Source organism: Populus trichocarpa, chromosome 1 (assembly GCF_000002775.5).
Source record: "Populus trichocarpa isolate Nisqually-1 chromosome 1, P.trichocarpa_v4.1, whole genome shotgun sequence".
NCBI classification, from domain to species: domain Eukaryota; kingdom Viridiplantae; phylum Streptophyta; class Magnoliopsida; order Malpighiales; family Salicaceae; genus Populus; species Populus trichocarpa.
In genome coordinates, this window is record NC_037285.2 from 49,620,602 (window position 1) to 49,647,581 (window position 26,980).

General features: G+C 35.9%; 1 protein-coding gene across 2 annotated transcripts; it reads left to right on the forward strand.

Moving 5' to 3' along the window:
* The first annotated feature begins 8,253 nt into the window (after positions 1-8,253).
* On the forward strand, positions 8,254-16,667 carry LOC7471722 (peroxisome biogenesis protein 5). 2 transcript variants are annotated; one of them, XM_024593632.2, is made up of 15 exons: positions 8,254-8,449; positions 8,646-8,786; positions 8,890-9,037; positions 9,715-9,908; positions 10,044-10,295; positions 10,832-10,945; positions 11,185-11,349; positions 11,926-12,119; positions 13,495-13,741; positions 14,239-14,323; positions 14,550-14,659; positions 14,799-15,023; positions 15,599-15,664; positions 15,988-16,082; positions 16,168-16,667. In XM_024593632.2, exons 1-15 carry the CDS (start codon positions 8,327-8,329, stop codon positions 16,244-16,246), a joined length of 2,238 nt encoding a protein of 745 aa, XP_024449400.2. In that variant the 5' UTR covers positions 8,254-8,326; the 3' UTR covers positions 16,247-16,667. The 2 variants fall into 2 exon arrangements, with proteins under 2 accessions (XP_024449400.2, XP_024449399.2); XM_024593631.2 differs by having other exon boundaries at positions 8,255-8,449; positions 10,826-10,945.
* The last annotated feature ends 10,313 nt before the right edge of the window (positions 16,668-26,980 follow it).

The following is a 26,980-nucleotide window of genomic DNA, read 5'->3' on the forward strand; positions in this document are numbered from 1 at the left end:
CGATTCAGAAGCCCAAATTCATCTATGCATATAATAATACAACTTTGATGAAGGATCCAAAGTGAGATAAAATCATTTTCTAGAACAAAATCTGGCCATAATCTAGTTGGTCAAAAGTATCTCCTGATCTGATTCGGGAAATTGACAATGTTGAGCATCTCAATCTGACTGAGAGTCTGCCATAAGAATAGTGAGCCCTAGGACCCAATAAAGGTGTAGGTCAATTCTTTAATATGTCATGAGTGACAGAATATAACTGGGATGGTCAGATATTGCACGAAACCAAGTCAGAATCAAAGCCTAAGTTGGAACAAAAAAATTACGACAACAACAGAATCAGTTTTTTTTTAGTGCAAATTCTGATGGATTTATCCAACCTTAAAGACCAGATAAAGAAGGAACGAATTTAGCATTATGAAGACTCCTAATCAGTCTAAGAAACCTGACGATTTTGGCAGCAAAAGGGGAGGATAAATAAGGCAGAAAACAGCTCAAAAATGGTTCGAAAAACATTTCTATCTTCTTTGCTTTTGTCAATTTTTCAACAATCACGAACTAAACTCCTGCATTTGGTTCAAGAGGGATACATACCATCTTCAGCACGTGGGGCCCAAAAATGAGTAACAACAAATGTAAATAAAAAAAAGTTGTTAACAATAACTAAAATAGAAACTAGAAAAAATGAGAGATGGATATAGATCAAGAATTTTAATCTTGCAAAATGAGACATTTACCTGTTTTTGTCTACCAAATACAAAACAATATATATATTTTTTATAAAAAAAAAAACTCTATTAAAAAAGGTTTGGAAAACCCATGGCCTAGGCCATGAGACTAGGATAAACTGTTAGAAAAGAAATTGAAGATAGGCTATTTCAATATGTTTTTTTACATAAAAATTCAAAGTGTAAATCGAAAAGTTTATCCAAACATCTAATCAAAAAAATTGATAATCATCAATGTAAATAAAAAAAAGTTGTTAACAATAACTAAAAAATAAATTGGAAAAAGTGAGAGATGGATATAGATCAAGAATTTTAATCTTGCAAAATGAGAGATTTATATGTTTTTGTCTACCAAATACATAACAATATATATATTTTTTTATAAAAAAAAACTCTATTAAAAAAGGCTTGGAAAACCCATGGCCTAGGCCATAAGACTAGGATAAACTGTTAGAAAAGAAATTGAAGATAACCATAAAACCAATATTTTTTTTAAAAAAATAATGCAGAATGATAAAACCATAAAATAAAATGAGAAAAAAAGAATCCATAACCGTATCAACTCTTAAAACTTGTAACTCATGTCATTAGATTGGAAGCATGACAAATGAAAAAACCACGAAGCTCAATCCTCAACGAATCCGCTAAAGGATGGAACTAGAGAAAAAATCTATAACACAAAAAACAGAAATCAAAAGAATAAGGACCGAATCAGAAAAAATAATATATAACAAATTTTAATTCAAGGATGAAATTAAAAACATCAAAAACTTTTTCAAAAGGACTAAGGACTAAAATAGGCAATCAACAACATACAGACTAAAATTGAGAAATAAAAAGAAAAAAAGGACAAATGTGCATTTTGTAGGGAAAGAGAGAAAAACATGAAAAAGAAAAAAACAACCACCAACGACAAACCATCTATCAACCACCACCACGCCCCGCACCATGAGGAAGAGGGTGAGGCGGTGCTTCCAATGATATGGTGGAACGATAGATTTGACCACGAGGATATTCTAATGCGGAACAATAAATAACAAATTAAAGCATGAACATAAAAGAAGCTTTAGAAAAGGAAGAAGCTGAAGAAGAGAAGAAAGGGGATTGGAGATATGCAAAGTCTGCAATATTTTCATTAATCATCAAAACTGTTTAACATTTAGAAAAGTAGGATATAAATACTAAAACCCTAACTAGAACAGACGTTTGGGCTTATGACCCACTAAATAAAATACCCAACAATAATTAAATCAAACCCAACAAATAAAACCAAATTAATAAATCTTAACTAAAAGTTCATAGCAATTAAACCTAAAAACATAGGCTAAAGCCCAATTTCTTAATAGTTTGGGTTATCCTCCATCGTTTATAATCATACGCATGCGTAACCAATGTTTCCGGTTCGGTGTCCCCATCAATTCTCCCGGGGTTGGAAGAACTCGACCTCGTCGAGTATAGGTCAAGGCAGCTCCGATAATGCTCTCAAAGATAAGGATCAAGCTATTATGATATCTCTATGATAATCCAAGTATAGTCTGAATCTGGTCGTCGAGCCCATATACTGGGATTTGCTGAAGTTCATCATCCCTGGTAAAAACAACTTGTGCATTCAAAGTAGCATTAATATGTTCCTTTTGTGCCAAAGATATGGATAATGAGGTATGGGTATCAAAAGAAGCATCAGGGATAGGCTGTATTTTATAAATACTAAGGTCTTTCATGTTAAAAATAGAGCTAATATCAAAGTTTAATGGCAATTTAATGACATAATTATTTGATTTAATCATTTGCAACATTTTGAATTGTCTAGCACTACTTACTTGCAATTTATGATCGGTTTCCAAAGGACACCGTTCAGGTCTAATCTGTATCATGAAATAATCTCTAACATTAAGTGCATCATGATATTTAAGTAAATCAGCTCGAAATTTATATTGTTAATTACTTGCTTGAATTTGTTTCATGATCTCAATATGCAAATTATGAACCCTACATGGTAACGACTCAACTGACTTAGACATCCTATCGTGAGGAGATATGGGAAGGTGTTCTATAGGCTCCTCAGGTTTGTAACTATGAACACTAAATGATTGAGGGTGTGGAATGAGACAAACATTGTTTGAAACCTATGTAGATATGGTATGGACACAATCAAGTAAACTAGGATTATCTTCATCTTCCTCATCACGTGCATGTGGTAAGGGGCCAAGAAGCTCAACATGTTGCTCTAAACTTATGATGTGTTGGACACCAAGCATGTGGGATGAGGAATCAGGTGGTTTAGAAGGACTAATATCATAAGACTCTTCTAAGACCATACTCATCTTTATAGGCGATTCCACTGAAGAGTTCCCTAAAATTTCCTCTGCCATTAAAGCAGACATATGAGACTCTTTCTTAACCTCAGTCTCAAGCTCATGTGGACTCATTGTGTTAAATCCTTCTTCTTGCACATCCTCATCATCTAGGTCACTAAAATCCTTAAGATTTGGCTCATACACTTCGACACTACAATATTCCTCTTTACCTATATCCTTATGTTTTTGGATGACTAAGGGTTTAGAGGTGCAATCTAAAGAGATATGACCAAAACCTAAACAATTAGTACACTTAACCTTTGAACTCACCTTAGACATTTCATTGACAACTCGTTTTCCTTTATCTTTCTTACAAAGTTGGGCGCTACTAGGATTAGGTCTGTGAGGTGGAGCACCTAACAAAGAATCACTACTTCTGAATTGGGACCTAGTAGGGATACTATAAGAGCCCTACGATTCATCCACTGATTCTTCATGACCAACTTGTAATTTTGAACTAAAGTATAAGCTTGGTTAAGGGTAGATACACCTCGAAATACAACTTCTCTACTAAGATCATCATTTAAGCCTTCACAAAATCTACGCAAAGTCATGGCTTTATTCTCTCTTATGGCACATCTAATCATGTAATCATTAAACTGCGTTATATACTCATTGATAGACTTATTCCCTTGTCTTAGATTGTTCCATTGGTCTAAAAGTTTATTCCTATAAGACTGGGGTATGTACTTCTCCTGAAGTTTTTGTTTCATTTTGATCCAATCAGTTATAGGAGATTTACCTCTCATCTCTAAACAATCCTCAACATCTCTCCAATAAATTTTGGCTTCATCAATGAGTTTCATCTTAGCAAATCTAACTTTTCTATTATCAGACATGTTATGCCACTCAAAGAATCTATCCATATCACGAATCCACATATCAAATATCCAAGGGTCATGACGACCGTCAAAAGTGGGGGCTTCTATTTTGTTAGGACTCAAGATTCGCTCATTAAAGTCATCGTGTTTAGAGTAAACTAAATGATAGTCATATTGGTGGCGCTCAGAGTGAACTTGTCCATAATGATTATTCTTGTGATATTTATTGGTCTTTGAGTGTTTTATTCGAAAACTCTCTTGGGGCTCAATTCTTTTAAACATGTTGATCACCTAAGTTTGCAGTTCCCTTTAAATGGTCGTAAGAGTATCACTAAAGGTTGAGTCTACAGTAAATGTAAACTTAAGCTTGGACACTAGATGATCATGACGCAAATGCATGCAACACTAACTTATAAATGGAATTGAGATCACAAATGGTTCTTGCATGTAAAATCACAATACAAAAATAAAGCTAATTTTTTTTTATCTTTTTTTTAATGTGGAGATTAATCAAGAACAAATTACACTAATAAAATTGTAAGCATGTAATACTAGATTTTTAAGTGTAAATGATTAATCAAACACGATGTCACAAGCAATAACTCATAATTATCAAATAGAATAAGATATTAGCTATCATTGATGAAAGAGGTTGATGAACAAAAATTAACAATTAAAAATGCTAGGTGAGATATATTTTTTTTATGATTTTTTTGGCACAAAAGTAATATTAATGATAACTTTAAATGAAAATTGCAAAACCAGGTAAAATTCAATAAATCAAAAGCTAGACTGATTCACTAACTATATTTGACGGAGGGACTTGGAACTTGCTGCCGCTGACGTGAAAGACTGGATGATGTGGCGGAGTATGCTGACATGGTAGTAAAAGATTGCATGGCAGCTGACATGGCAGGATAAGCTTTAGTGGTTGCTGACGCAGATGCTGCTTAAGAGTGATGAAGCAGCAGGTGACGCGGCGATGACGTGGCAGGGTGAATTATTTTGTGTGGTGAATCACCAGTCGGTGCTGGTTGTGGTGGGTTTGTGGGTGGCTGTGGCTGGTGGTTTGTGACGCTGGTTTGGTTGCTGAAGCCGAAGGTCTGCTTTGGAGGTGCCGCTGATCTATGTCGGAGGTAGTAAATCGGCGTGGATCTGTGGGCTGATGCAATGGTCTTCTCGGTGGTGGTGGGTCTACCGCTGTGATTGGCTGAGGCGCTGTTGATGGTTGTCGTTGATGATGAACAGTGACACTTGATTTCGGTGGTTGTTTGCTGGTGGAGAAGATGAACAGTGTTTCCCCCTTTTTTTTTTCAATCAGAACAGTAGGACTTCTTTTGCACAGTGAACAGGGAACAATTTTTTTTTTAGATCAAACCGGATCTAGGGTTAAGCATAAACATTGTGGATCGTTTAATTGTAAGAACAATTAAAACCCGGGCTCTGATACCAAATTTGATGCGGAACAACAAACAAAAGAATTAAAGCCAGGAAAAAAAAAGAAGCTTTTAGAGAAGAAGCTGAGAAGAGAAAGCAAAGAAAGAAAAGAAAGGGGATTGGGTTCATATACCTTATCATCACAATTATCTTCTTCATCCATATCCTATTGCCCCTTGATGAACAAAGCCTTATTAGGGCAGCTAGAGGAAATATGACCAAAACCCTGACACTTAAAACACTGAATTCTTGAAGTTTTAGGTGCTTCATGAAAAATACCCTTACCCTTGTCTTCTCTAGGTATCTGGGAAATCAAAGGATTGAGTTTACGAGGTGGGGCACCTAGTATGGAGTTATTACTACCAGGTTGAGATCTAGAAGAGGTATTACGAGTGTCCTAACGTCTTGTCCATTGGTTTTTTGTGACCAAGTCATAATTTTGTACTAGGGTTAAACGTAATCATATGGATCGTTTAATTATAAGAACAATTAAAAGTCATGCTCTGATACCAAATTTGATGCGGAACAATAAATAATAAAATTAAAACAAGAACAGAAAGAAGCTTTAGAAAAGGAAGAAGATGAAGAAGAGAAGAAAGGGGATTGGAGATATGCAAAGTCTGCAATATTTTCATTAATCATCAAAACTGTTTAACATTTAGAAAAGTAGGATATAAATACTAAAACCCTAATTAGAACAGACATTTGGGCTTATGACCCACTAAATAAAATACCCAACAATAATTAAATCAAACCCAACAAATAAAACCAAATTAATAAATCTTAACTAAAAGTTCATAGAAATTAAACCCAAAAACATAAGCTAAAGCCCAATTTCTTAATAGTTTGGGTTATCCTCCATCGTCTATAATCATACGCGTGCGACACCAATGTTTCCGGTTCGGTGTCTCCATCATATTCTGCACGGGCGCCTCCTATGCACCAATGTTTAAGGGTCACGCTCATACTCTTTTATGATTTAAAAATTAATTAATTATAGTAAAAAGTTCAAAACACCCATTGTAATTCTAGCATTCATAAAAAAACCCACGTGAAAAAAATGAAATTGCTCGTAAACTCTTTCCTTATTTTTTTCCTAATGTAAAGGCAAAAAAATCATTTTATAATCTTGAAATAAATATAAAGGCATAAATACCCTTGGCAAAAGTTCAATTTTTTTTTTAAGTTTAGAGGTAAATAAATGGATATTTAAAAAAAATTGAAATAAGAAAAGTAATTCCTACAATCAGTTTGAAAAAGACAAAATTACTCTCGAAAGGCACCCAAAATTTTATTTAAAGGATAAAATCGCAGCATATTGCCACCATCCACAATGTCTCCATGCCCACAGTAAAAGAGCAACGCCTTTTATTTTGTTAACGAGATGGCATGTCCGCACGCTGCCGCGTGCTTATAAAACAAATGTATTTGATAGTGTTATAATTGTGAACCAACACTAGATAAGTAATAGAAACTAAAGGTAGGATGAAACCAATATTTCATGACGGAAAAAAAAGTTGTGCTGGTGATAAAAAACTTAGAGATTGAATAAAATGATTTGTAGCAATCCACATGATTTAGCTTTTCTGTTAATAAAAAGCAAAAAAAAATTATAAAGCTAAATTCTCCACCAACTTAATATTAAACAAAATCGACAAAGATAATTTTGGAAGGAAAAAACACCAATGAGAAAAAACGTTGTAGCAATTGATAATATTTTGTGAGGAAAACTACAGTGCTTTCCCCAATAAAATCGACAAAGACAATTTTTGAAAAAATCATAAAAAAACCATTTAGAGAAATACTGTAGCAATCCATAGTGTTTTGTGAGGAAAACAACAACGCTTTCCTCATATGATTTAGTTTTATTGTAATTATAATTCTTAACCAACTCAATATTAAAAAAAAATCGATAAGGATAATTTTGGAAAAAATCATAAAAAAAATCAAGTGGGAAAACACTGCAGCAATTCACAGTGTTTTAAAGAAAAAAATTACAAAGTTAAATTCTCAATCAACTCAATATTAAAAAAATAAAATCGATAGAGCCAATTTTAGAAAAAAAACTATAACAAAAAAAAACACAAAAAAGGAAAAAAAAATCATGTTGGAAACACTGTAGCATAATTTTGGGACAAAAAAGGACAAAAAAACAAAAGAAAAAAAATGAAAAAGTACTATAGCAATCCACAGTAACATGTGAGGAAAGCTACAATACTTTCCCCACTTGTTTTAGCTTTATGTATAATGGTTTTTTTTTTTTTTTTCTGAAACTATTATTTTTAACTATATAAGATAAACGATAACAAATTCAAGTTCAATTAAAAAGAAAAAAAATCCCACTAAACTTGTAAATTGGAACAACTTGGGTTACCCTAGCAAATAGATAAACCATTTTAACCCCGTAAAAAGGCAAAATAAAAATAAATAAATTACAAAACTTAATTTTCAATTGCATCAATATTAAAAAAAAATAAACAAAAAAAAATTTAAAAAAATAATAACAAAAATTTAAAAAAAGTGAAAAAAAGAAAAAATTAATACAGTGGGAGTGAAAAAAAATTACAAATTAAAATTTTTAATCAGTTCAATATTAAAAAAGTAAAATTGATAAAGATAATTTTGAAAAAAAAAATACTATAGAAAAAAAAAAGAGAAAGTAATACACATGAGTGAGAAAAATAAGTGAAAAAAAAAAAGAAAAAGTGCAAAAAATTAAATGAAAAAAAAAAGTAAAAGTGTAAAAAATTAAATGAAAAAAAAAAGTAAAAGTGTAAAAAATAAGTATAAAAAAAAACATAAAATAAAAAATATACTGTGAATTTGTAATTCACAGACAAATACATAATGAATCAACAATAAATTTTACATACTCTTTAGCTTATTACCCAATGTGAGTCATACCGGTGTGGGTGAACATTCATTCCCCACCGCCTTTAACTTATTACTTAATTAGTTTTCTTCAAAATCGCAAAAGAAGAAGAAGATGGCGATGCGAGAGCTTGTAACAGGAGCAGCAGCCTGTGCTGTTCCAGGTTCTTCCTCTTCATCATCTAATCCTCTCGGTGCTCTCGCCAATGCTCTTATCGGTTCCTCTTCCAAGCCTCTGGTTTTTACCCCTTTCCTTTTTCTAACAATTCATCTTCTTTTTTCTCCTACGCTACGCTACGCTACACTACACCTCTGCCTCTGCTTCTGTTTTTTTTTCCCTCCACCTAAATGTCTTTCTTCTTTTTTGAACTTATTAGTTGCTAGCACTCATTTTTTGAGATTTGTCTTTCTTTTTCCTTAAAAAAAAAACACAGGAAGGGCTGAAGGAAATTCCAACCTCTACAACCACAGCTACAGAGCCTCCGTTGTACCAGGATGCCACTGCTGAGGACCGCTTGAGAGGACTCCCTGGAGCTGACTTTGATCACTCCTTTTCTCAGCATCCTACTTCTCAGGTCTCTTCTTCTTCTTGTTTAATTTATGGAAAATTAAAAAATAGAAAATAAAGTGTCTAATTTTGCTTCACAACTCTCTGATTTTTTTTTCTTCTGGGTTTAGGGTTCAGAATTTCTTCGTCGCTTTCGCACTTCTGATCAGAATGGATTTGCCAATGCTTGGGATGAGATTCAGCGCTCTGGTCCTCCTCCTCCTCCTGCTCTATTGGATCACGGCCTACCTCCTCCTCAGCTTCAACCAACTTTGGACGGTAACTACTTAACATTACTTATAGTTAAATAATTAACTTCTTGCTACAGTCTAGATGATGAGCTGCAAGTGGCTAACAAGTTGTACTATAAACGATAATCAAATTCATAAGGGAAAAATATTATTTTCATTAGACTCAGTGCGTCCTAGACTGTTGAAGTAGAATAGGATGTGCGTGATGCAATGTAAATGGGTTGAGGATAGAGTAGTTGAAGATTCAAAACTCATTTATCTATTGCAAGTTTTGCATATTAATATACATACTACATCTGGAAAGCCTTTGAAATGGATGCCATTGTGGTTAAGGCATGGAACTAAAATTTAGGATGTCATGATTTCATTTACACGAATTACTGTGGAACTAAATTTCGAATGTAAAGGATAATACTTCTTTCACGAGGATCCCACAGCTGCCCTCCTTTTGATTCATTTATTAAAAGGTTTTCCTTGATGTAGAAAATGGTCTGTGATACCATGTTTGCTGTGACGACACTCAGAGAGTACAACAGTAACACGAGAAGAAGAATTTCAGCATTGAATGAAATCTTCTAGAACTTCACAATTTTTGATGTCTAGTACAAGCCAAACACTGTAGGAACTGTTTTTTTTACAAGAACTACCAATAAATCTCTCGTGAGCATATCTTTTGGGTTATGTTTTCTACATTTCAAATTGCAGGACCACCCCAAAGAGTGTTGTCAAACTTTTTGCACTCCTTTGTGGGCAGTAGCCATGGTGGAATTCCATTTCGTCCTGCTCCACTACCTGCATTAGGATTGTCTGAAGGTGACAAACAATGCATACGTGACCGTAGCAGCATTATGGCCCGGCATTTTTTTGCTGACAAGAGTGAAGATTTTATCAATACACAGGTCTGCTGCTGTTTCTTTGTCCAAGGAGAGCTGATGCTATTACTAGCTCTACTTCCAATTGTTATTTTGCTTTAACATCAATCCTGATTGCATTAGCAAAACTGCAATTATCCTTTGATTATGGTTCTTCTGTAGGTGAATGCACTTTTGTCTTCGTTAGATATTGATGGTGATGTGCGGGTTAAGGGACCTTTACCCGGTAGGTTCCAAGAGCTAGAGGATTACTGGAACGAGTCTCAAGCTGCTCGGAGACCTGGTCCTCCTCAAGCTGATGGATGGGTTACTGAATTTAGCCAACACAGAATAGACCATGGTGATCCTAATGTTTGGGCTCACTCATTTGAACAGCAGCATGGTGCTAATGGTTGGGCCTCTGAGTTTGAGCAGGTACTAAGGGATTACACACAACAATTTAGTCACCAGACGACCAAATTATCTATCCTAGATCCATCATTCAATGGTACAATTAAGTTACAGATTCATGAAAAGATAGTGAAAATATAGGGCTATTTTCACTATGAATGAATGATGCCTTGTTGCCATTTCTGTTTCTGGCAACTAGTGTCATTCACTTCCTACTTATACTGCGTTCACCCATTATTTCCTTATTCTGTCTTTTTTTTTAATTGTAAAAACTGTGATTTTATGATTTGCTTCTCCCTCCCTCCCTCCCTCTCTATGAAAGAACTATGCAATAAGACATTGCTTTTGGCCATTATGTTCTTCTTTTTGCCTTGTTGATTATTTACCATTGTAATCTTCATTATCTTATTGTTATGCAGTATTTTATCCCTTCCCCTTTGCCAATCATGATGTTTGTAGTTGCAGATTTTCCTCTTATATAATTGACTGGTTACTGCCTTTATCCTGATTGGACATGGCGCTGGCTTGCAATAACTTGTTTTTATTGGTTTTAGGAACAGTTGATCTCAGCAGCAGATCAAATGGGAGGTGCAAATATCTCAAACTTATCTACAATGGAACAGACTCGAATGCTTGCACACACACTAGCTCAGAACAATGACCCCAAATTTCAGGTTCATATGCTTTACCATGAAGTAGTCTTCTTCACACAGCTTGCAAGTTCTTTCATGGTCCCCTGGAATCTTCTGGTTTGTGCATGGGGTAATTTACAGTACGAGCTAGCTACTATGTGGGGACATGAACATACTAGCATTGCATGATGAAGACTTAATTATTTATTTATTTTTTCTTTCATTTTTTATTGTTTTGCTACTTGTACTGAAATATTAGTCATATGTGATGAGCCCTGCAGAATTCTAAGTTTCTTCAATTCGTCTCAAAGATGAGTCGCGGTGAACTTATTATTGATGACAATCAAGTCAAGCCAGCTGCGTTGTCTTCACCAGGGGATTGGGCAACGGAATATCAGCAAAAATATTCTGGGGGTCGTTGGGCTGATGAATATGCACGTGACCAGGCAAGTAAAGCTCTTGTGCAAGTGTGATTACAAATTCGTTGTTCTGCTTTTTGACAACAAATTAAGCAACAAAAAAAAAAGTGTCTGTGAAAGTACACACTTTTGTGTACCAATTTATATAGGGTACCTAGCTATTGACAGCAGCATCACATGTGATAGCAATTCTGTGTTTTCAAAATAGCTTATTCATTTCACTCATTTGATTTTCAGAAATTGCCAGTACCAATCTGTGCCAAAGTCTGTAAAATAATACTTCTGTGCACAATCAATTTGAGGCAAATCTTCTGATTTCATTCAAATTGATTCTCATAGTTAGGGTTCCTTTTTACATTTTGGATAAAGATTGACCACTGTGCTTGACATTTATTGATATTTATAGAGAAGACAACAACTCGGAGGCAATGGGAGTCTTTTATGGCTTTGTAGAGCAGAATTGTGAAGAGAGGAATTCTGTAATTGATAGATATAGTTGATGTGCATGATCTCCTTTTTTCTTCTTGCTGCTTGCTTAAACAAGCAGCAAGTTATGTTTGCCTTTATTAATAAATTCTTCTATCTAATCTGAGTGTTTTTCAGCTTTCTCATGGACCTGATCAATGGGCGAATGAGTTTGCTGCTGAAAGAGAGCAAAGTCGGCCTGTTGATGATAAGTGGGTAAATGAATTTTCAAAGTTGCATGTTGATGACTGGGCAGATGAATTTGGACGACAGGTTGGAGAAGGGGCTTTTGGGGAGATTTCAACTGATAATTGGGCAGATACTTATGATGAGTGAGTACAGTAGACATTATTGAAAGATTTATTTCTTACGTGGTAGATTAAAGGGTAAAATGTGCCAGCCCCTCCTAGCTATTGGTCAAAGTGCAAATAGTCCCTATCCAATTTTTTCTGGGCAAATAGTCACTGAAGAAAATTGGGGGTAAAAATTAGTCCTTATGTTAAGTTTGGTTTCCATCCAAATTTGAGTTTAGTTTTTGTCAAATGGCACAAAAATTCACGTGAGAATCACATGTGTTGATGGTCATTTAGTGTCACGTGAGAAATACTCACCCCATTTTGGATGGGAACTTATCCTGACTTAATAGAAGGGCTAATTTTTCTGTTAGTTTTCCTCAGGGACTTTCTACGCTGAATAATTGGATAGGGACTAATTATGCTTTGACCAATAGTTTAGGAGGCCCTTGGACATTTTACCCTAGATTAAATATTACTCAATGGCTTGTGTCCATTAACTGGAGATATCATATCCAATTTTTTAGGTAGTGGTTGTGCTTCAACTCCCTTCTAATATTTCAGTCTTGCTGGTTATAGTGTTCATTAGTTACAAATTCTCCTGACGCAATTCTATAATGGACAGTGATATTTAGTCTAGTGTCTAGTGGTGTGTGGCTCTCCTTTATGTACCAAGTAGCTGTCTAGGATTTAGCATCACATTTTTGAGTGTTGAAACTGATCATGTTTCTTTACTGTCTCTTGTATCAATTCTGTAATGGTGCATCCAGTCTACTGTTCAAAAGCATTTCAACTAGTGTCCACATCAAACAATGTTTTTTTTTTTTTTTTAAAAATCATTATCAGTTGTCAAGGTCTATGTTAGTAATTTTCTTCCTGGATGAGATGCAAGTAAGCTCCATTTCTTTCTTGAAAGTTTTAATTTGGTGCTACACTTTCTTGTTAATTTGTTTTAGTTATGATTATAATTATAATATAAAAATTGAAGGCAACAGTTATTTTCAAGAATAAAAAATGGTTAAATCAAGAATCAGATTGCATCTTTGCATCATATCTTCTATTTTCTGTGTATTCCTGTTTTCTTTTAACCATGTCAATTTCAAGGTCATCTTAACTACATATGTTCACAGTGAAAGTAGCAGGTCCAATTCCCTTCCAGTCTATTACTAGTTGCTTCGGAATTTTTTTTTTGTAATCATCTAGTTTCTTTTGGAAAAATTCAGTCATAATAAAATCTGATATAGGCACATCAGTAACATTTGTCATTATGCTTTAACCTATAGATAAGTTTTTTGTTTTTTCTTGCTCATTATTAAGAATACCATTGTTTAGAGTAGTTCAGATGATCTAGTCTATCTTTATGTTGTCAAATGCTTGAGTAAATTTTTTTCCCTTCATATATAATATCTTATAGGTACCTAAGTGAGCAAGTAGTTGCCAAGCAGAAGCCAGATGCTTCAAGGGGCGTCTATGTGTTTACAGACATGAATCCTTATGTCGGTCACCCGAATCCTTTGAAAGAAGGCCAGGACCTATTCCGCAAGGGGCTTTTGAGTGAAGCTGTGCTTGCTTTAGAGGCTGAAGTTTTGAAAAACCCAGATAACGCTGAAGGTTGGAGGTTGCTTGGAATAGCACATGCAGAGAATGATGATGATCAACAGGTTGGGCAATTTTCCGGTGTTAACTGTTAGATTAGAATAATTTCTAGATGTTTTGCTTAAAGTTGATTTCTCATTCTTTTCAAGAACTTGGTGAAATAGTTTATACCACTTCTGCTTGTTTATAGTTGAATGAGACCTATAGTATACTAGGTTCAGTAGTCATGTAAGATTTTGTTGAGCCAATGGTTTTATTTGAGCTGTATATATTTCTGTGAATTTTTGTTTTCAACAAATTAAAATTTTATGCTGCAGGAACCGGAAAATAAAAGTTTGATTAGTTATATCTCTATGGTCTTTTGTTTGGATGCATTAGGTGTCTTATTTATAGCTTTAGTTAGGTCTCAAGTTGAATAATGAGAATATGCAGATCAAATTTTATTTGTTTTTTGTTGTGGATATAAAAGCTTTGCTTGATCTGTATTGTTCATGAAGGAGTCCTGTTAGCTTTGATTTCAATGTAGAATAGTGTATATGAATCTGATTCAATATCAATACAGGCGATTGCAGCCATGATGCGCGCGCATGAAGCTGATCCTACAAATCTTGAAGTGCTTCTTGCTCTTGGTGTGAGCCATACAAATGGTTGGTCATTGCTCCTACACATATTTACAACTTATATTTCAGCTTAAATTTGTGTAGTATTCTTTAGGCATGCTTTTATAAAGATTGTATTATAACAGATCCTGATGGAATTCTTTTACCACTTTATGATTTGTATAAAAACTCTAGAAATAGAGATTCATTGTGAATTTATTAGTTCTTGAGGTGCTGAATTTAGGTGGGTAAATAACTTGCCTTCAAATTTCAGAGTTTGAGCAGGCAGCTGCATTGAAATATTTATATGGATGGCTACAACATCATCAAAAGTACAGAACACTAGCCACTCCAGAGCTTTCTGATTCTTTGTATTATGCTAATGTAAGTGTTGCCGAAATACCTTTGTTTCTTTAAATTTTTATATGTTCTGTTTGAAATCTTTTAATTCTTTTTTATTTTCCTTTTGAATTCTTTGGTGACTTTTGGGGTTCTCATCAAAATTTTAACCCGTGACATGCAGGTTGCTAGATTATTCAATGAAGCTGCTCAGATGGCACCTGAGGATGCTGATGTGCACATAGTACTTGGTGTCCTGTACAATCTGTCCCGGGAATATGACAAAGCCATTGCTTTTTTCCAGACAGCTTTGAAACTCAAGCCTCAGGATTACTCTCTTTGGAACAAGCTTGGTGCAACACAAGCCAATAGTGTTCAGAGTGCTGATGCAATATTGGCATATCAGCAGGTATATCTCTATACATCTAAAAGCAGTTGTTTGTTTGGATTACTTTGGTACAGTTTGCCATATCTCATAGAACATATGCACCTTTCCCAAAATAAGAAACTATAATGCTAATCTAACAAATCTTGCTTTACTTTTTGATTCCATGGGCAGAAAGGTTTCCTAGGTGTTCCATGTTAAGCCTGTTTTGTTAAATTGAGAGTGTGTGCATGTTAGGGAGGTTCAAGTGTGTATTTTCAAAGGATCAATTTTTTTTCTCCCCTTGTTTCCTGCTATTTTTGTTTGCAAAAAATAGTTCATTTTTTTTTTCCTTAAAAGCCTTTCTGCCCTGTATGTATTTCCTGGTTGCACAGCATTCTATGCTGTTCTCCCACACTTTCTTGTTTCATGGTTGTGGCTTTTCACATCATCTTCATATATTAACAAGCATGATGATAATTGCACATGTTTTTATCAGCTATGGTGATTTTGCATTTTGGTTTGGCGATGATGTTTTCCAAATTTCTTTTGGTTGTCAACTTTGGATTGTTGTTTCCTGATTGAATTTATTTGTTGATTTCATCTCTCTGGTCTTCCAGGCACTTGATCTGAAGCCTAACTATGTTCGAGCATGGGCAAACATGGGAATCAGTTATGCCAACCAGGTTTTTACCTCTGCCTCATTGTTCATAATTCTGTTCTTAGATTCTTTGGCATCTGTTGGATAGTGGTTTCCCTTCACTCAGTTGCTTTTACAGCTTTCATGAGATAAGTAGATATCACAACTTCTTGTTTCTCATTTGTTATTTACTTATTTAGAGATTTACAAATCCTGCTTAAAAGCTTATTTATCCCTTTGTAGTCAGAATCAGTTCACACACACAAAAAAAAAAAACCCTCTAGCCGGAATGCCTGAACCTTGTTATTTGTAGATTATCATGAAGTGAACTACCACTTTCAGACATGTGAAATATTTTCTTGCCTCTAGGGTATGTATGAGGATTCCATCCGATACTATGTTCGGGCACTTGCTATGAATCCCAAGGCAGATAATGCTTGGCAATATTTGAGGATTTCTTTAAGGTATGGTGGTGAAAATGAAGTTTTACCAATTGTTCTGAAATTGAATGAAATCATACATCTCTTTACCTTTGTTTTTGCCTTGCAGTTTTGCTTCTAGGAACGACATGTTGGAAGCTTGTGATTCTCGAAATCTTGATGCTCTACAGAAGGAGTTCCCACTATAATATAATTATCGGTCACTGTATTGAATGAATAAAGGATCAATGAGACAACGGCAGGATTCAAAAGCCTCCTGTTTGTGAAATTAAAATCTTCAAACACTTGTGGGAATGGGACGATGCGTGGTGCTTGTGAGTCCTTGCATCAGTGCATTTGGAGCTCTTGCTGAAGGGTAGCTTGATTTCTTATGAAGTAGGAAAATCAAGCATGGTTTCTTGGAGCTAACTCGAACAAAAACTTGTATGAAGTTTGAAACCCTGTACCTGGGTGTCACTCGGGATTCTTAAGCACCAGGGGAGATAAAGGAAAGGGAAGTTGCCCCATTTCATAACTATTGGGATGAAATTGTAGGAAGCGACAAATCGAAAGTGTGTGTGATTCTGTTGTGAATAATTTACTTCAATATTTCTTTTTACTTGTTCAATATTTCCATTTGTCTGGGTTAGAGGTATGGGAACGTGAAGATAAGGTACATGCTTAATTATAGCTGTGCATTTAAAATTGTAAAATCAAAGCGAAGGATATCGATGCTGAGCAGGCAGGCAGGCAAAAGTGTGCCTGATTACGATATAATGAAGCAGTGGTCTGGTCAAGAATCCAGCTTTGTGGCCGGTCTTACTTGCAGCTCGTTGGTTTGTGATTTCATATTTTGAAGAAGACATTGCACAAATTTCAGTCACAAAAAATAAAATAAAATGAATATTGATATAATTAACAATTAAATTTTTATAGGGAATAAAAAGTAAATGAAAATAGTTAAAAAATATTTCAGATATATATAAAGAGTTGACTTCAGCATAAAGAAAAATAATATATATAGTTTTATTATCTTGGCAAAAATAAAAAGAGATAAGTTAAAATTATGTTTGAAGGTTCAAATATATTCAATTAAAAGAAAGAGGTACGGAAATAAAACTCAGTAGCGTAATGTGCTTCCACTAAACAAATATTATCTATGATATATAATTAGCAAGTTTGCTTGACTATAACTATGCTATTAGAACGTACGATGGCCTGCTTTATCAGGAAACGACTGGGCCAGAAAGTAATCAGCAAATTAAGAAGAAAATATTGCACTTGTTAATTAAGTCTATAACATGAGTGATCATGCTGACTTAAACCAGCATTTTATTCTGAAATTAAATATATAATGTAATTATGTCATAAAATAAAACGCAATTTTGTTTTGTTGCTTTTCTAGATTAAAAGGGTTAATTGATTCATTTATCATTATATTGTGATGGGTCATGGTTTCTATAAACCAACCTCATTTAAAAGGCCATCGCACGAGATCACAATCCAAAATGGGGCTTTGTCTTTTCTGGTGCCCAACCCTAGGTTGGGTCATGACATGCCCGCACCCAACTCCAAGTTAGGTAAGGGCACATCCGCGCCCAGCCCCACGATGGGCTAGGAACGTGTTCGCCCCTAGCCTTATGTTGGGCCAGGGACATGTCCCGCCTAACTCCACATTGGGTCATGGCATGCCTGCTTCCAACTCCAAGTTGGGTAAGGGCACATCCGCACCCAACCCCACGATAGGCCAGGGACTCATCCACGCCCAACCCCCTGTTGGGTCAGGGATGTAACCGTGCCCAACTTCATGTTGGGCTATGATGCGTTCGTCCCTGACCATTCTTGAGTACAGTCACAAGCTGAACCCAACTCCTACTAGAAAAGTGTGTGAGTTGAACCCAACGCCCCTCAGGTTGAGTGCACAGCTAAAAGGTAACTCCATACTAAGCCTTCTATATTTTGGATCTGGGGTAGTAATTATGATACCCATCACATCCTATTAAATATGAACAAGCAACCCATGCTTATATTAATTAGATGTGATGGTACAAGCAATAGAATAATATTATTTTACTATTATGAGATTACATCTCTACCCCTCCTACATTGTATGACACAGGTCAAGCCAAGTAATATAAAAAATGAGTGAAATATATAGAAAGGGGTTTGAAACCTTATACTCTGAGACAAAAACACATTCTCTGCTTCTTTTTTCTTAATTCTACATCTTCTCCCCCTTCCTCTTCTCTATCTTCATAAAAGTTCATTAATACTTTCATTAATGTCTTTTGTTATATAAAAATACCTGGTACTGACTTGACCTTCGGAGGGTCCCCCACCAACACCCCCAGGGGACTTTGTGCAGGTATTTATTTAGGAAGAGATTAACACCACTGAGGAGATCTATTAAAGAAGAAGCTAGTGCAGTCTTGAAGTGAAGGTCGTATAACACACTATGAATGATGTGCAAGGATCTCTAGGAATAATTCATCCTAGAATATTCCCAGTGATTTTTGTAACCTCATCAGTTGGCGTTGTCTGTGGGAACTTTACAAAAAGTTAATTACTTCTCCAGCAAGAAACTAAGCTTTGGCGTGCGGTTCTATCTATTACACCAATATGACAGATCCATACACATTAGGGCATATCACAGATGCCAATGTTGCTGCTGGTACATCCGCCCAACCTCAAATTGAGAAGATGGTTGAGCAGATACGTTTGCTCTCTAAAGAGGTCGTCAGATTGAGAGTATAACTCACGGTTCATCCTCAACCTCACCACAATGTCCCAACACACAACTTACCAGTTACAAAGAGATCTATATGGCTTTGAAGGGTAAGAATCTACTTCAGTATCTAATCCCAGCCTCAAGTTCTCCAAGAAATACTATCAGTTCCATAGAGAGAAAGGACACAACATTGAGGACTGTTATGCTCTCAAGAAAGAAGTGGAGAGACTTCTAGCACAAGGATACCTCAGACAGTTTTTTTTTAAAAAGGATCCATCTCTGGATGGGGAGGGAGGTGAAGTAAGACAACAAAAACTAGCACTTTCAGAGGTCCTTGTCATACTGGGGGGCTTATCTACCAACATAGGCGTCACCAGTAATAAGAGAACAACGCTGAGAGATCAAATTTTAATTACAATGGATCAAGAAAGTTCTTAGCATGAACCCATCACCTTTACACCTGCTGATGGGCAAGGGACTAAACACCCATATGAGGATGCCTTGGTGATTTCCACGGTCATGGAGGGTCACATGGTCTATAGGATCCTAGTGGATCACGACAACTTAGTGAACATCCTATTAGCAGAGGCAATGACAAAGATAGGCATACACGCCTCCAAAATGGCTCTAGTGCTAACACCCTTCATCGGGATAGAAAAATCAGTAATGCCGGTGAAGGGGGCAATAGAGTTGACTGTTACTGTGGGGATTGCACCTTATTGTGTGACTTGTTAAATAATATTTATGTAGTCTTATTTATTAAGGGTAGAATAGTACTTTCAGTTTAACCTATATATACTTTGTTTGTATTTAGGTTAAGACTAAGCACTCATAATATACATATTATTCAGAATTCTAGCCTCCTTTTCGTGTTTAAGCTTAATTATTTTAACATGGTATCAGAGCTGGTTTTATGGAACGAGGCTTAATCCCGAACACAGCTTCGCGGATCCAACTCTGCGGTGAGTTGGCTGGGGGTTTGCAGGGGGCAGCGCGCTCCTGCCGGGGTTCGGACTGAGATTTTGGACTGAGATTTTGTCTTCCGCTTCTGCAAAATTTGATATTTCGTCAGTTTCTGCAATTATTTTGGTATTTCATCTTCCCTTCAGCTTCTGCAATTTGGTATTTGCGTTCAGTTTCTGCAAATTTGTTCTGTGTTTTGGAGTAATCGTATAATTTTGAGAAGATATTTGTTTAGTTTCTGCAATCTCTGTTCAGTTTCTGCAATTTGGTATTTTGTTTTCCGCTGCTTTTGCATTCTGGTTCTCTGTGATTGTTGATTATGGCTACTGAACGAGATGATTCGCTTCAGTCTGTGAGTGTGAGGTTGGATGGGAAGAACTATTCGTATTGGAGCTATGTAATGAGAAATTTTCTTAAGGGTAAGAAGATGTGGGGATATGTCAGTGGAGCTTATGTGGTACCTAAGAATACTGAAGAAGGAGATACTGCTTCGATAGATGCATGGGAAGCAAACAATGCAAAGATCATTACTTGGATCAACAATTCTGTTGAGCATTCTATAGGTACACAGTTGGCGAAGTATGAGACAGCAAAGGAGGTTTGGGATCATCTGCAAAGGTTATTCACGCAATCAAATTTTGCAAAACAGTATCAGTTAGAGAATGACATACGAGCTCTTCACCAGAAGAATATGAGTATTCAGGAGTTCTATTCTGCCATGACAGATCTTTGGGATCAATTAGCTCTTACAGAATCGGCAGAATTAAAAGCATGTGGTGCTTATATTGAACGTAGAAAGCAGCAACGATTGGTACAGTTTTTAACAGCACTTCGCAATGATTTTGAAGGACTTAGAGGTTCAATTCTGCATCGTTCTCCACTGCCTTCTGTTGACTCTGTTGTCAGTGAGTTATTGGCTGAAGAAATACGTCTTCAGTCTTATTCTGAAAAGGGAATTCTTTCTGCTTCAAATCCTTCTGTACTAGCAGTACCTTCTAAGCCATTCTCTAATCATCAGAATAAGCCTTACACAAGGGTTGGCTTCGATGAGTGCAGTTTCTGTAAGCAGAAAGGTCATTGGAAGGCTCAGTGTCCTAAGTTGAGACAACAGAATCAAGCTTGGAAGTCTGGCAGTCAGTCACAATCTAATGTTCATCGACCACCTCAGGGTTATAAACCACCACACCACAATACTGCAGCAGTAGCTTCACCAGGCTCTATTACCGATCCTAATACTTTGGCTGAACAATTTCACAAGTTTCTCTCCTTGCAGCCACAAGCAATGTCCGCTTCTTCCATAGGTCAGTTGCCTCATAATTCCTCAGGTATGTCACACTCTGAATGGGTCCTGGATTCTGGTGCTTCCCATCATATGTCTCCAGATTCCTCATCTTTTACCTCTGTGTCCCCTTTGTCCTCCATTCCTGTTATGACTGCTGATGGCACTCCTATGCCCTTAGCAGGTGTTGGTTCTGTTGTCACACCTCACTTGTCTCTCCCTAATGTTTATCTTATTCCAAAACTCAAATTGAATCTTGCGTCTGTTGGTCAAATATGTGATTCTGGTGATTATTTAGTCATGTTTTCTGGTTCTTTTTGTTGTGTACAGGATCTGCAGTCTCAGAAGCTGATTGGGACAGGCCGTAGGGAGAATGGACTATATATTCTGGATGAGTTAAAAGTGTCAGTTGCTGCTGCTGCCGCTGCTACTACTACTGTTGATTTGTCTTCCTTTCGTTTGAGTCTTTCATCTTCTAGTTTTTATTTATGGCATTCCCGTCTAGGTCATGTTTCGTCTTCTCGTTTGAGATTTTTGGCATCCACATGAGCTTTAGGAAATTTGAAAACTTGTGACATTTCAGATTGTAGTGGATGTAAACTGGCAAAATTTTCTGCTTTACCTTTTAATCGAAGTATTTCTGTTTCATCTTCACCATTTGATTTGATTCATTCTGATGTATGGGGACCTTCTCCTGTTGCTACAAAAGGAGGGTCTCGATATTATGTCTCTTTTATTGATGATCATACTCGTTATTGTTGGGTTTATTTAATGAAACATCGTTCTGAATTCTTTGAGATATATACAGCTTTTCGAGCTCTTATCAAAACTCAACATTCTGCTGTGATCAAATGTTTTAGGTGTGATTTGGGTGGGGAATACACCTCTAATAAATTTTGTCAAATGCTTGCCTTAGATGGAACCATCCACCAAACTTCATGTACAGATACTCCTGAGCAAAATGGTGTTGCTGAAAGAAAACATAGGCACATTGTCGAAACTGCTCGTTCTCTCTTGTTGTCTGGTTTTGTTCCTAGTGAGTTTTGGGGAGAAGCTGTTCTTACTGCTGTAAGTTTGATTAATACAATTCCATCTTCTCATAGTTCGGGTCTATCTCCTTTCGAAAAGTTATATGGGTATGTCCCTGATTATTCCTTATTTAGAGTCTTTGGTTGTACTTGTTTCGTTCTTCGTCCTCATGTAGAACGCAGTAAGTTATCCTCTCGATCCGCTATTTGTGTCTTTCTGGGTTATGGTGAAGGTAAAAAGGGGTATCGTTGTTTTGATCCAATAACTCAGAAACTTTATGTGTCTCGTCATGTTGTCTTCCTTGAGCATATACCTTTCTTTTCTATTCCATCCACTACTCATAGCCTGACAAAATCTGATCTTATTCATATAGATCCTTTTTCTGAGGATTCTGGTAATGATACCTCTCCCTATGTTCGATCAATTTGTACTCATAACTCTGCAGGTACTGGTACTTTACTCTCTGGCACACCTGAAGCTCCATTCTCATCTACAGCCCCTCAAGCTTCATCTGAGATTGTGGATCCACCTCCACGTCAGTCCATCCGCATTCGTAAGTCCACAAAACTACCAGATTTTGCTTATTCTTGTTATTCTTCATCATTTACTTCCTTTTTAGCTTCTATTCATTGTCTCTTTGAGCCCTCTTCCTATAAAGAGGCAATTCTTGATCCGCTTTGGCAGCAAGCTATGGATGAGGAACTTTCTGCTTTGCATAAGACAGATACTTGGGATCTGGTTCCTCTACCTCCTGGTAAGAGTGTTGTTGGTTGTCGTTGGGTGTATAAGATCAAGACTAATTCTGATGGGTCTATTGAGCGATACAAAGCTAGGCTGGTTGCAAAAGGATACTCTCAACAGTATGGTATGGACTATGAGGAGACATTTGCCCCGGTTGCAAAAATGACTACTATTCGTACTCTTATTGCCGTAGCTTCGATTCGTCAGTGGCATATTTATCAGCTTGATGTTAAAAATGCCTTCTTGAATGGAGATCTTCAAGAAGAAGTTTATATGGCACCCCCTCCTGGTATTTCACATGACTCTGGATATGTTTGTAAGCTTAAGAAAGCATTATATGATCTCAAACAAGCACCCCGTGCTTGGTTTGAGAAATTCTCTATTGTGATCTCGTCTCTTGGCTTTGTTTCTAGCAGTCATGATTCTGCTCTTTTTATTAAGTGCACTGATGCAGGTCGTATCATTCTGTCTTTATATGTTGATGACATGATTATTACTGGTGATGATATTGATGGTATTTCAGTTTTGAAGACAGAGTTGGCTAGACGATTTGAAATGAAGGATTTGGGTTATCTTCGATATTTCCTGGGTATTGAGGTAGCATACTCACCTAGAGGTTACCTTCTTTCTCAGTCGAAATATGTTGCAGATATTCTTGAGCGGGCTAGACTTACTGATAACAAGACTGTAGATACTCCTATTGAGGTTAACGCAATGTACTCTTCTTCTGATGGTTTACCTTTGATAGACCCTACTTTATACCGCACTATTGTTGGGAGTTTGGTATATCTCACCATTACTCGTCCAGATATTGCATATGCTGTTCATGTTGTTAGTCAGTTTGTTGCTTCTCCTACTACTGTTCACTGGACAGCTGTTCTTCGTATTTTGCGATATCTTCGGGGTACAGTTTTTCAGAGTCTTTTACTTTCATCCACCTCATCATTGGAGTTGCGTGCATACTCTGATGCTGATCATGGTAGTGATCCCACAGATCGCAAGTCTGTTACCGGGTTCTGTATCTTTTTAGGTGATTCTCTTATTTCTTGGAAGAGCAAGAAACAATCTATTGTTTCTCAATCATCCACCGAAGCAAAATATCGTGCCATGGCATCTACTACCAAAGAGATTGTTTGGTTACGTTGGTTACTTGCTGATATGGGAGTTTCCTTTTCTCATCCTACTCCTATGTATTGTGACAACCAGAGTTCTATTCAGATTGCTCATAACTCGGTTTTTCATGAGCGCACTAAGCACATTGAGATCGATTGTCATCTTACTCGTCATCATCTCAAACATGGCACCATTGCTTTGCCTTTTGTTCCTTCTTCCTTGCAGATTGCAGATTTCTTTACCAAGGCGCATTCCATCTCTCGTTTTTGTTTTCTGGTTGGCAAACTCTCGATGCTTGTAGCTGCCGCATTGTGAGTTTGAGGGGAGATGTTAAATAATATTTATGTAGTCTTATTTATTAAGGGTAGAATAGTACTTTCAGTTTAACCTATATATACTTTGTTTGTATTTAGGTTAAGACTAAGCACTCATAATATACATATTATTCAGAATTCTAGCCTCCTTTTCGTGTTTAAGCTTAATTATTTTAACATGACTATCCAACATACCTTCATGGTCATTATCACCCATCTCTTATGCAACGCCATCATAAGGAGGCCATTGCTCCATCATATCAGTGCAATGGTCAGCACCAAGTATTTGACCATGAAGTTCCCAACAGTTAAAGGGGTAGCTGCAATGAAGGGGAATCAGGAAGCCTTAAGAAAATATGCAAACACCTTTCTGAAAGGTAAGAAGGCCCTATTGGTTGATCAACTACAAGGCTCTAACCTTCCTCATGCATGACACTCAAACCACCTTAAGCTATATCATTGTTAAATACATAAATAAAGAATGCATATTTTTATCACTTGTGTTCTTACTTAATTTACGTTCCTTTCTTAGGAATACTTCCTATCGATCCAATCGGGGTTGCACACCCCTGTGGCATCCAGGGCCCACTTCTCCAGGATGGTAGCGAAGTCCTAAGTGAGCATCAACATCTATTGTCACCAATCGGGGTTGCACACCCATGTGGCGTCTAAGACCCACTTCTCCAGGGCAATAGTAGGGGATCAATGCTTCACTCTTCAAGGCGGCTTTCAACGCCCCCTCTCTTCTTTCTGTCTAGCCTTTTTAGTTGGAAGTAAGAGCACTGGAGCAACCTTATCAGGTTCATCCTATCTATCCAAACAGGCTACATACCCATGTGTGCGGTCTGGGACCCACATCTCTCCTGGACAACATGGGACTAGTCTCTATGGCATTCAAGAGTGTTGGGGCGGCCTTTTCAGGCTCACCCTGTAAACCCCCGTAAATAAAAATAAATAAATAATAAAAAAAAATATTAGGATCGAAGTAATGAGGTCTCGATGAATAATTGAGATTCGGTATGAAAAAAAATGAATAAATAGTAGGAATGACATTAAATGTGTCATGTGAGAAAAAGAATGATCTCCATAAACAAATTTAAAGGTATTGTTGAAGTCGAAATGAGAGTCATGATTTTTACTAACTTATTAAATTCTTGGTCTTTGCATCTATGGATGAAACCACAAAGAGAAAGGATAAAGTGAAATAAACGAGAAATTAAAATGGATTTGAGTACTTGATTGATTTAAGAATATGAATTACATTAATGGACTTCGTTGATGATCGTTCCTTGAACTTGATTAGCCGGTCCAGAATGCGGAGGCTAATGATGTTAGTAAGGTTTACTAACATCGGCATGATCATCCCTGAAAATGAGAGATATTGAACTTGATTAACTATTCGGGTGAGAATAGTTAATGATATCGACCGATGTTGTCGATATCAGCAATTACACGAAACTTGATTAGCTAGTCCCGAATGTGGAGGCTAATGATGTTAGTAAAGTTTACTAACATCAACATAATCATCCATGAAAATAAGGGATATTGAACTTGATTAACTATTCATTGTGAGAATAGTTAATGATATCAACTGCTACTGTCGATATCGACAATCAAACGAAACTTGATTAGCTATTCCTGAAGTGAAAGCTGATGATATTAAGAATCTTGACATCAACATTTCCGGAAATATTCCAAGGTATTATGGAAAGAAAAATCTAATTGGCTATTTCAGGTTAGAAATAATCAATGACATCAATCAATGTCATTGATTTTGGCATTTACAATGAACTTGATTAGTCGGTCCTGATATATGGGCGACTAATGACACTAATGAAAATTCATGTATTATTTTTTTTTAGATTTTTGAAAATTATTTTCTTTCATCTAGAAAGTGGAAAAAAAAACGTATAAGAGCATATATGAGTTTTTAAGGACGTATGAGAGGGAAAATCTTTTTAAAGAATATGAGAGAATATGTAAACCAACACAAAAAAAAGTTGATGTTATTTGTAACATGAAATGATATCCCAAGAAATAAACTTAAAACTAAAAGCACATTTGTGTTAACAGATTAATAAAAAACTATTCATGACACAACCTCGTTTTTAACCTTGTTAGAGATTTAATATAAAATTATTAGTTGCGATTTTATTTAAAAATTTAAATTTTTAAGTTAAGATAGTTTTTTAATTTTGTATCAGAGTCTTGATAATTTAAATATCATGTTTTTGAATTTTATCATTTCATTCTTAAAAAGATGTATTAGAGAATTAATAAAAAAAAATAAAATATTGTTGTAGCCAGCTTGACTGGAAATTAAGCTTAAACTTTTGAGTTTGAAAAGTTTATTTGGCTGTTTTATATGCATCATTATGAAAGTGTGTATGCACTTGATCACAAGGATTCAATATGGAATATTTTTCATGGATTTTTTTTTTATGAAAGGCATTCTTGATGATATAAATTAGATAAAAACATCATTATCTTCATGACACAATGATATCAAAAACTAAGAAGGTAATAAATTGCAACCTATTACATAATAAAAGTTTGACAAAATCCTTTACTAATAATCAACAACAACCTTTGATCAAGTAATAAATAATGGACATTTACACAAGCTCACTGGAATTTCATGACGAGGATAGGAAGTTTTCTAATTATGCATGCACACGGTCAAGCTTAGTATCATTATATGTTAATAGAAGAACAAGCCCATTGATGAAAGATTTCAACCATTAATCTAAATTAATGTCAAGGAATCTCGATACCT

Bases quoted from the DNA above. Each gene is read 5' to 3' on its own strand.
- LOC7471722 (XM_024593631.2), top strand. From the start codon at position 8,327: ATGGCGATGCGAGAGCTTGTAACAGGAGCAGCAGCCTGTGCTGTTCCA. The intron at 9,909-10,043 runs GTCTGCTGCTGT...GTTCTTCTGTAG, and splicing joins AAGATTTTATCAATACACAG to GTGAATGCACTTTTGTCTTC. The intron at 13,742-14,238 runs GTTGGGCAATTT...ATATCAATACAG, and splicing joins AGAATGATGATGATCAACAG to GCGATTGCAGCCATGATGCG.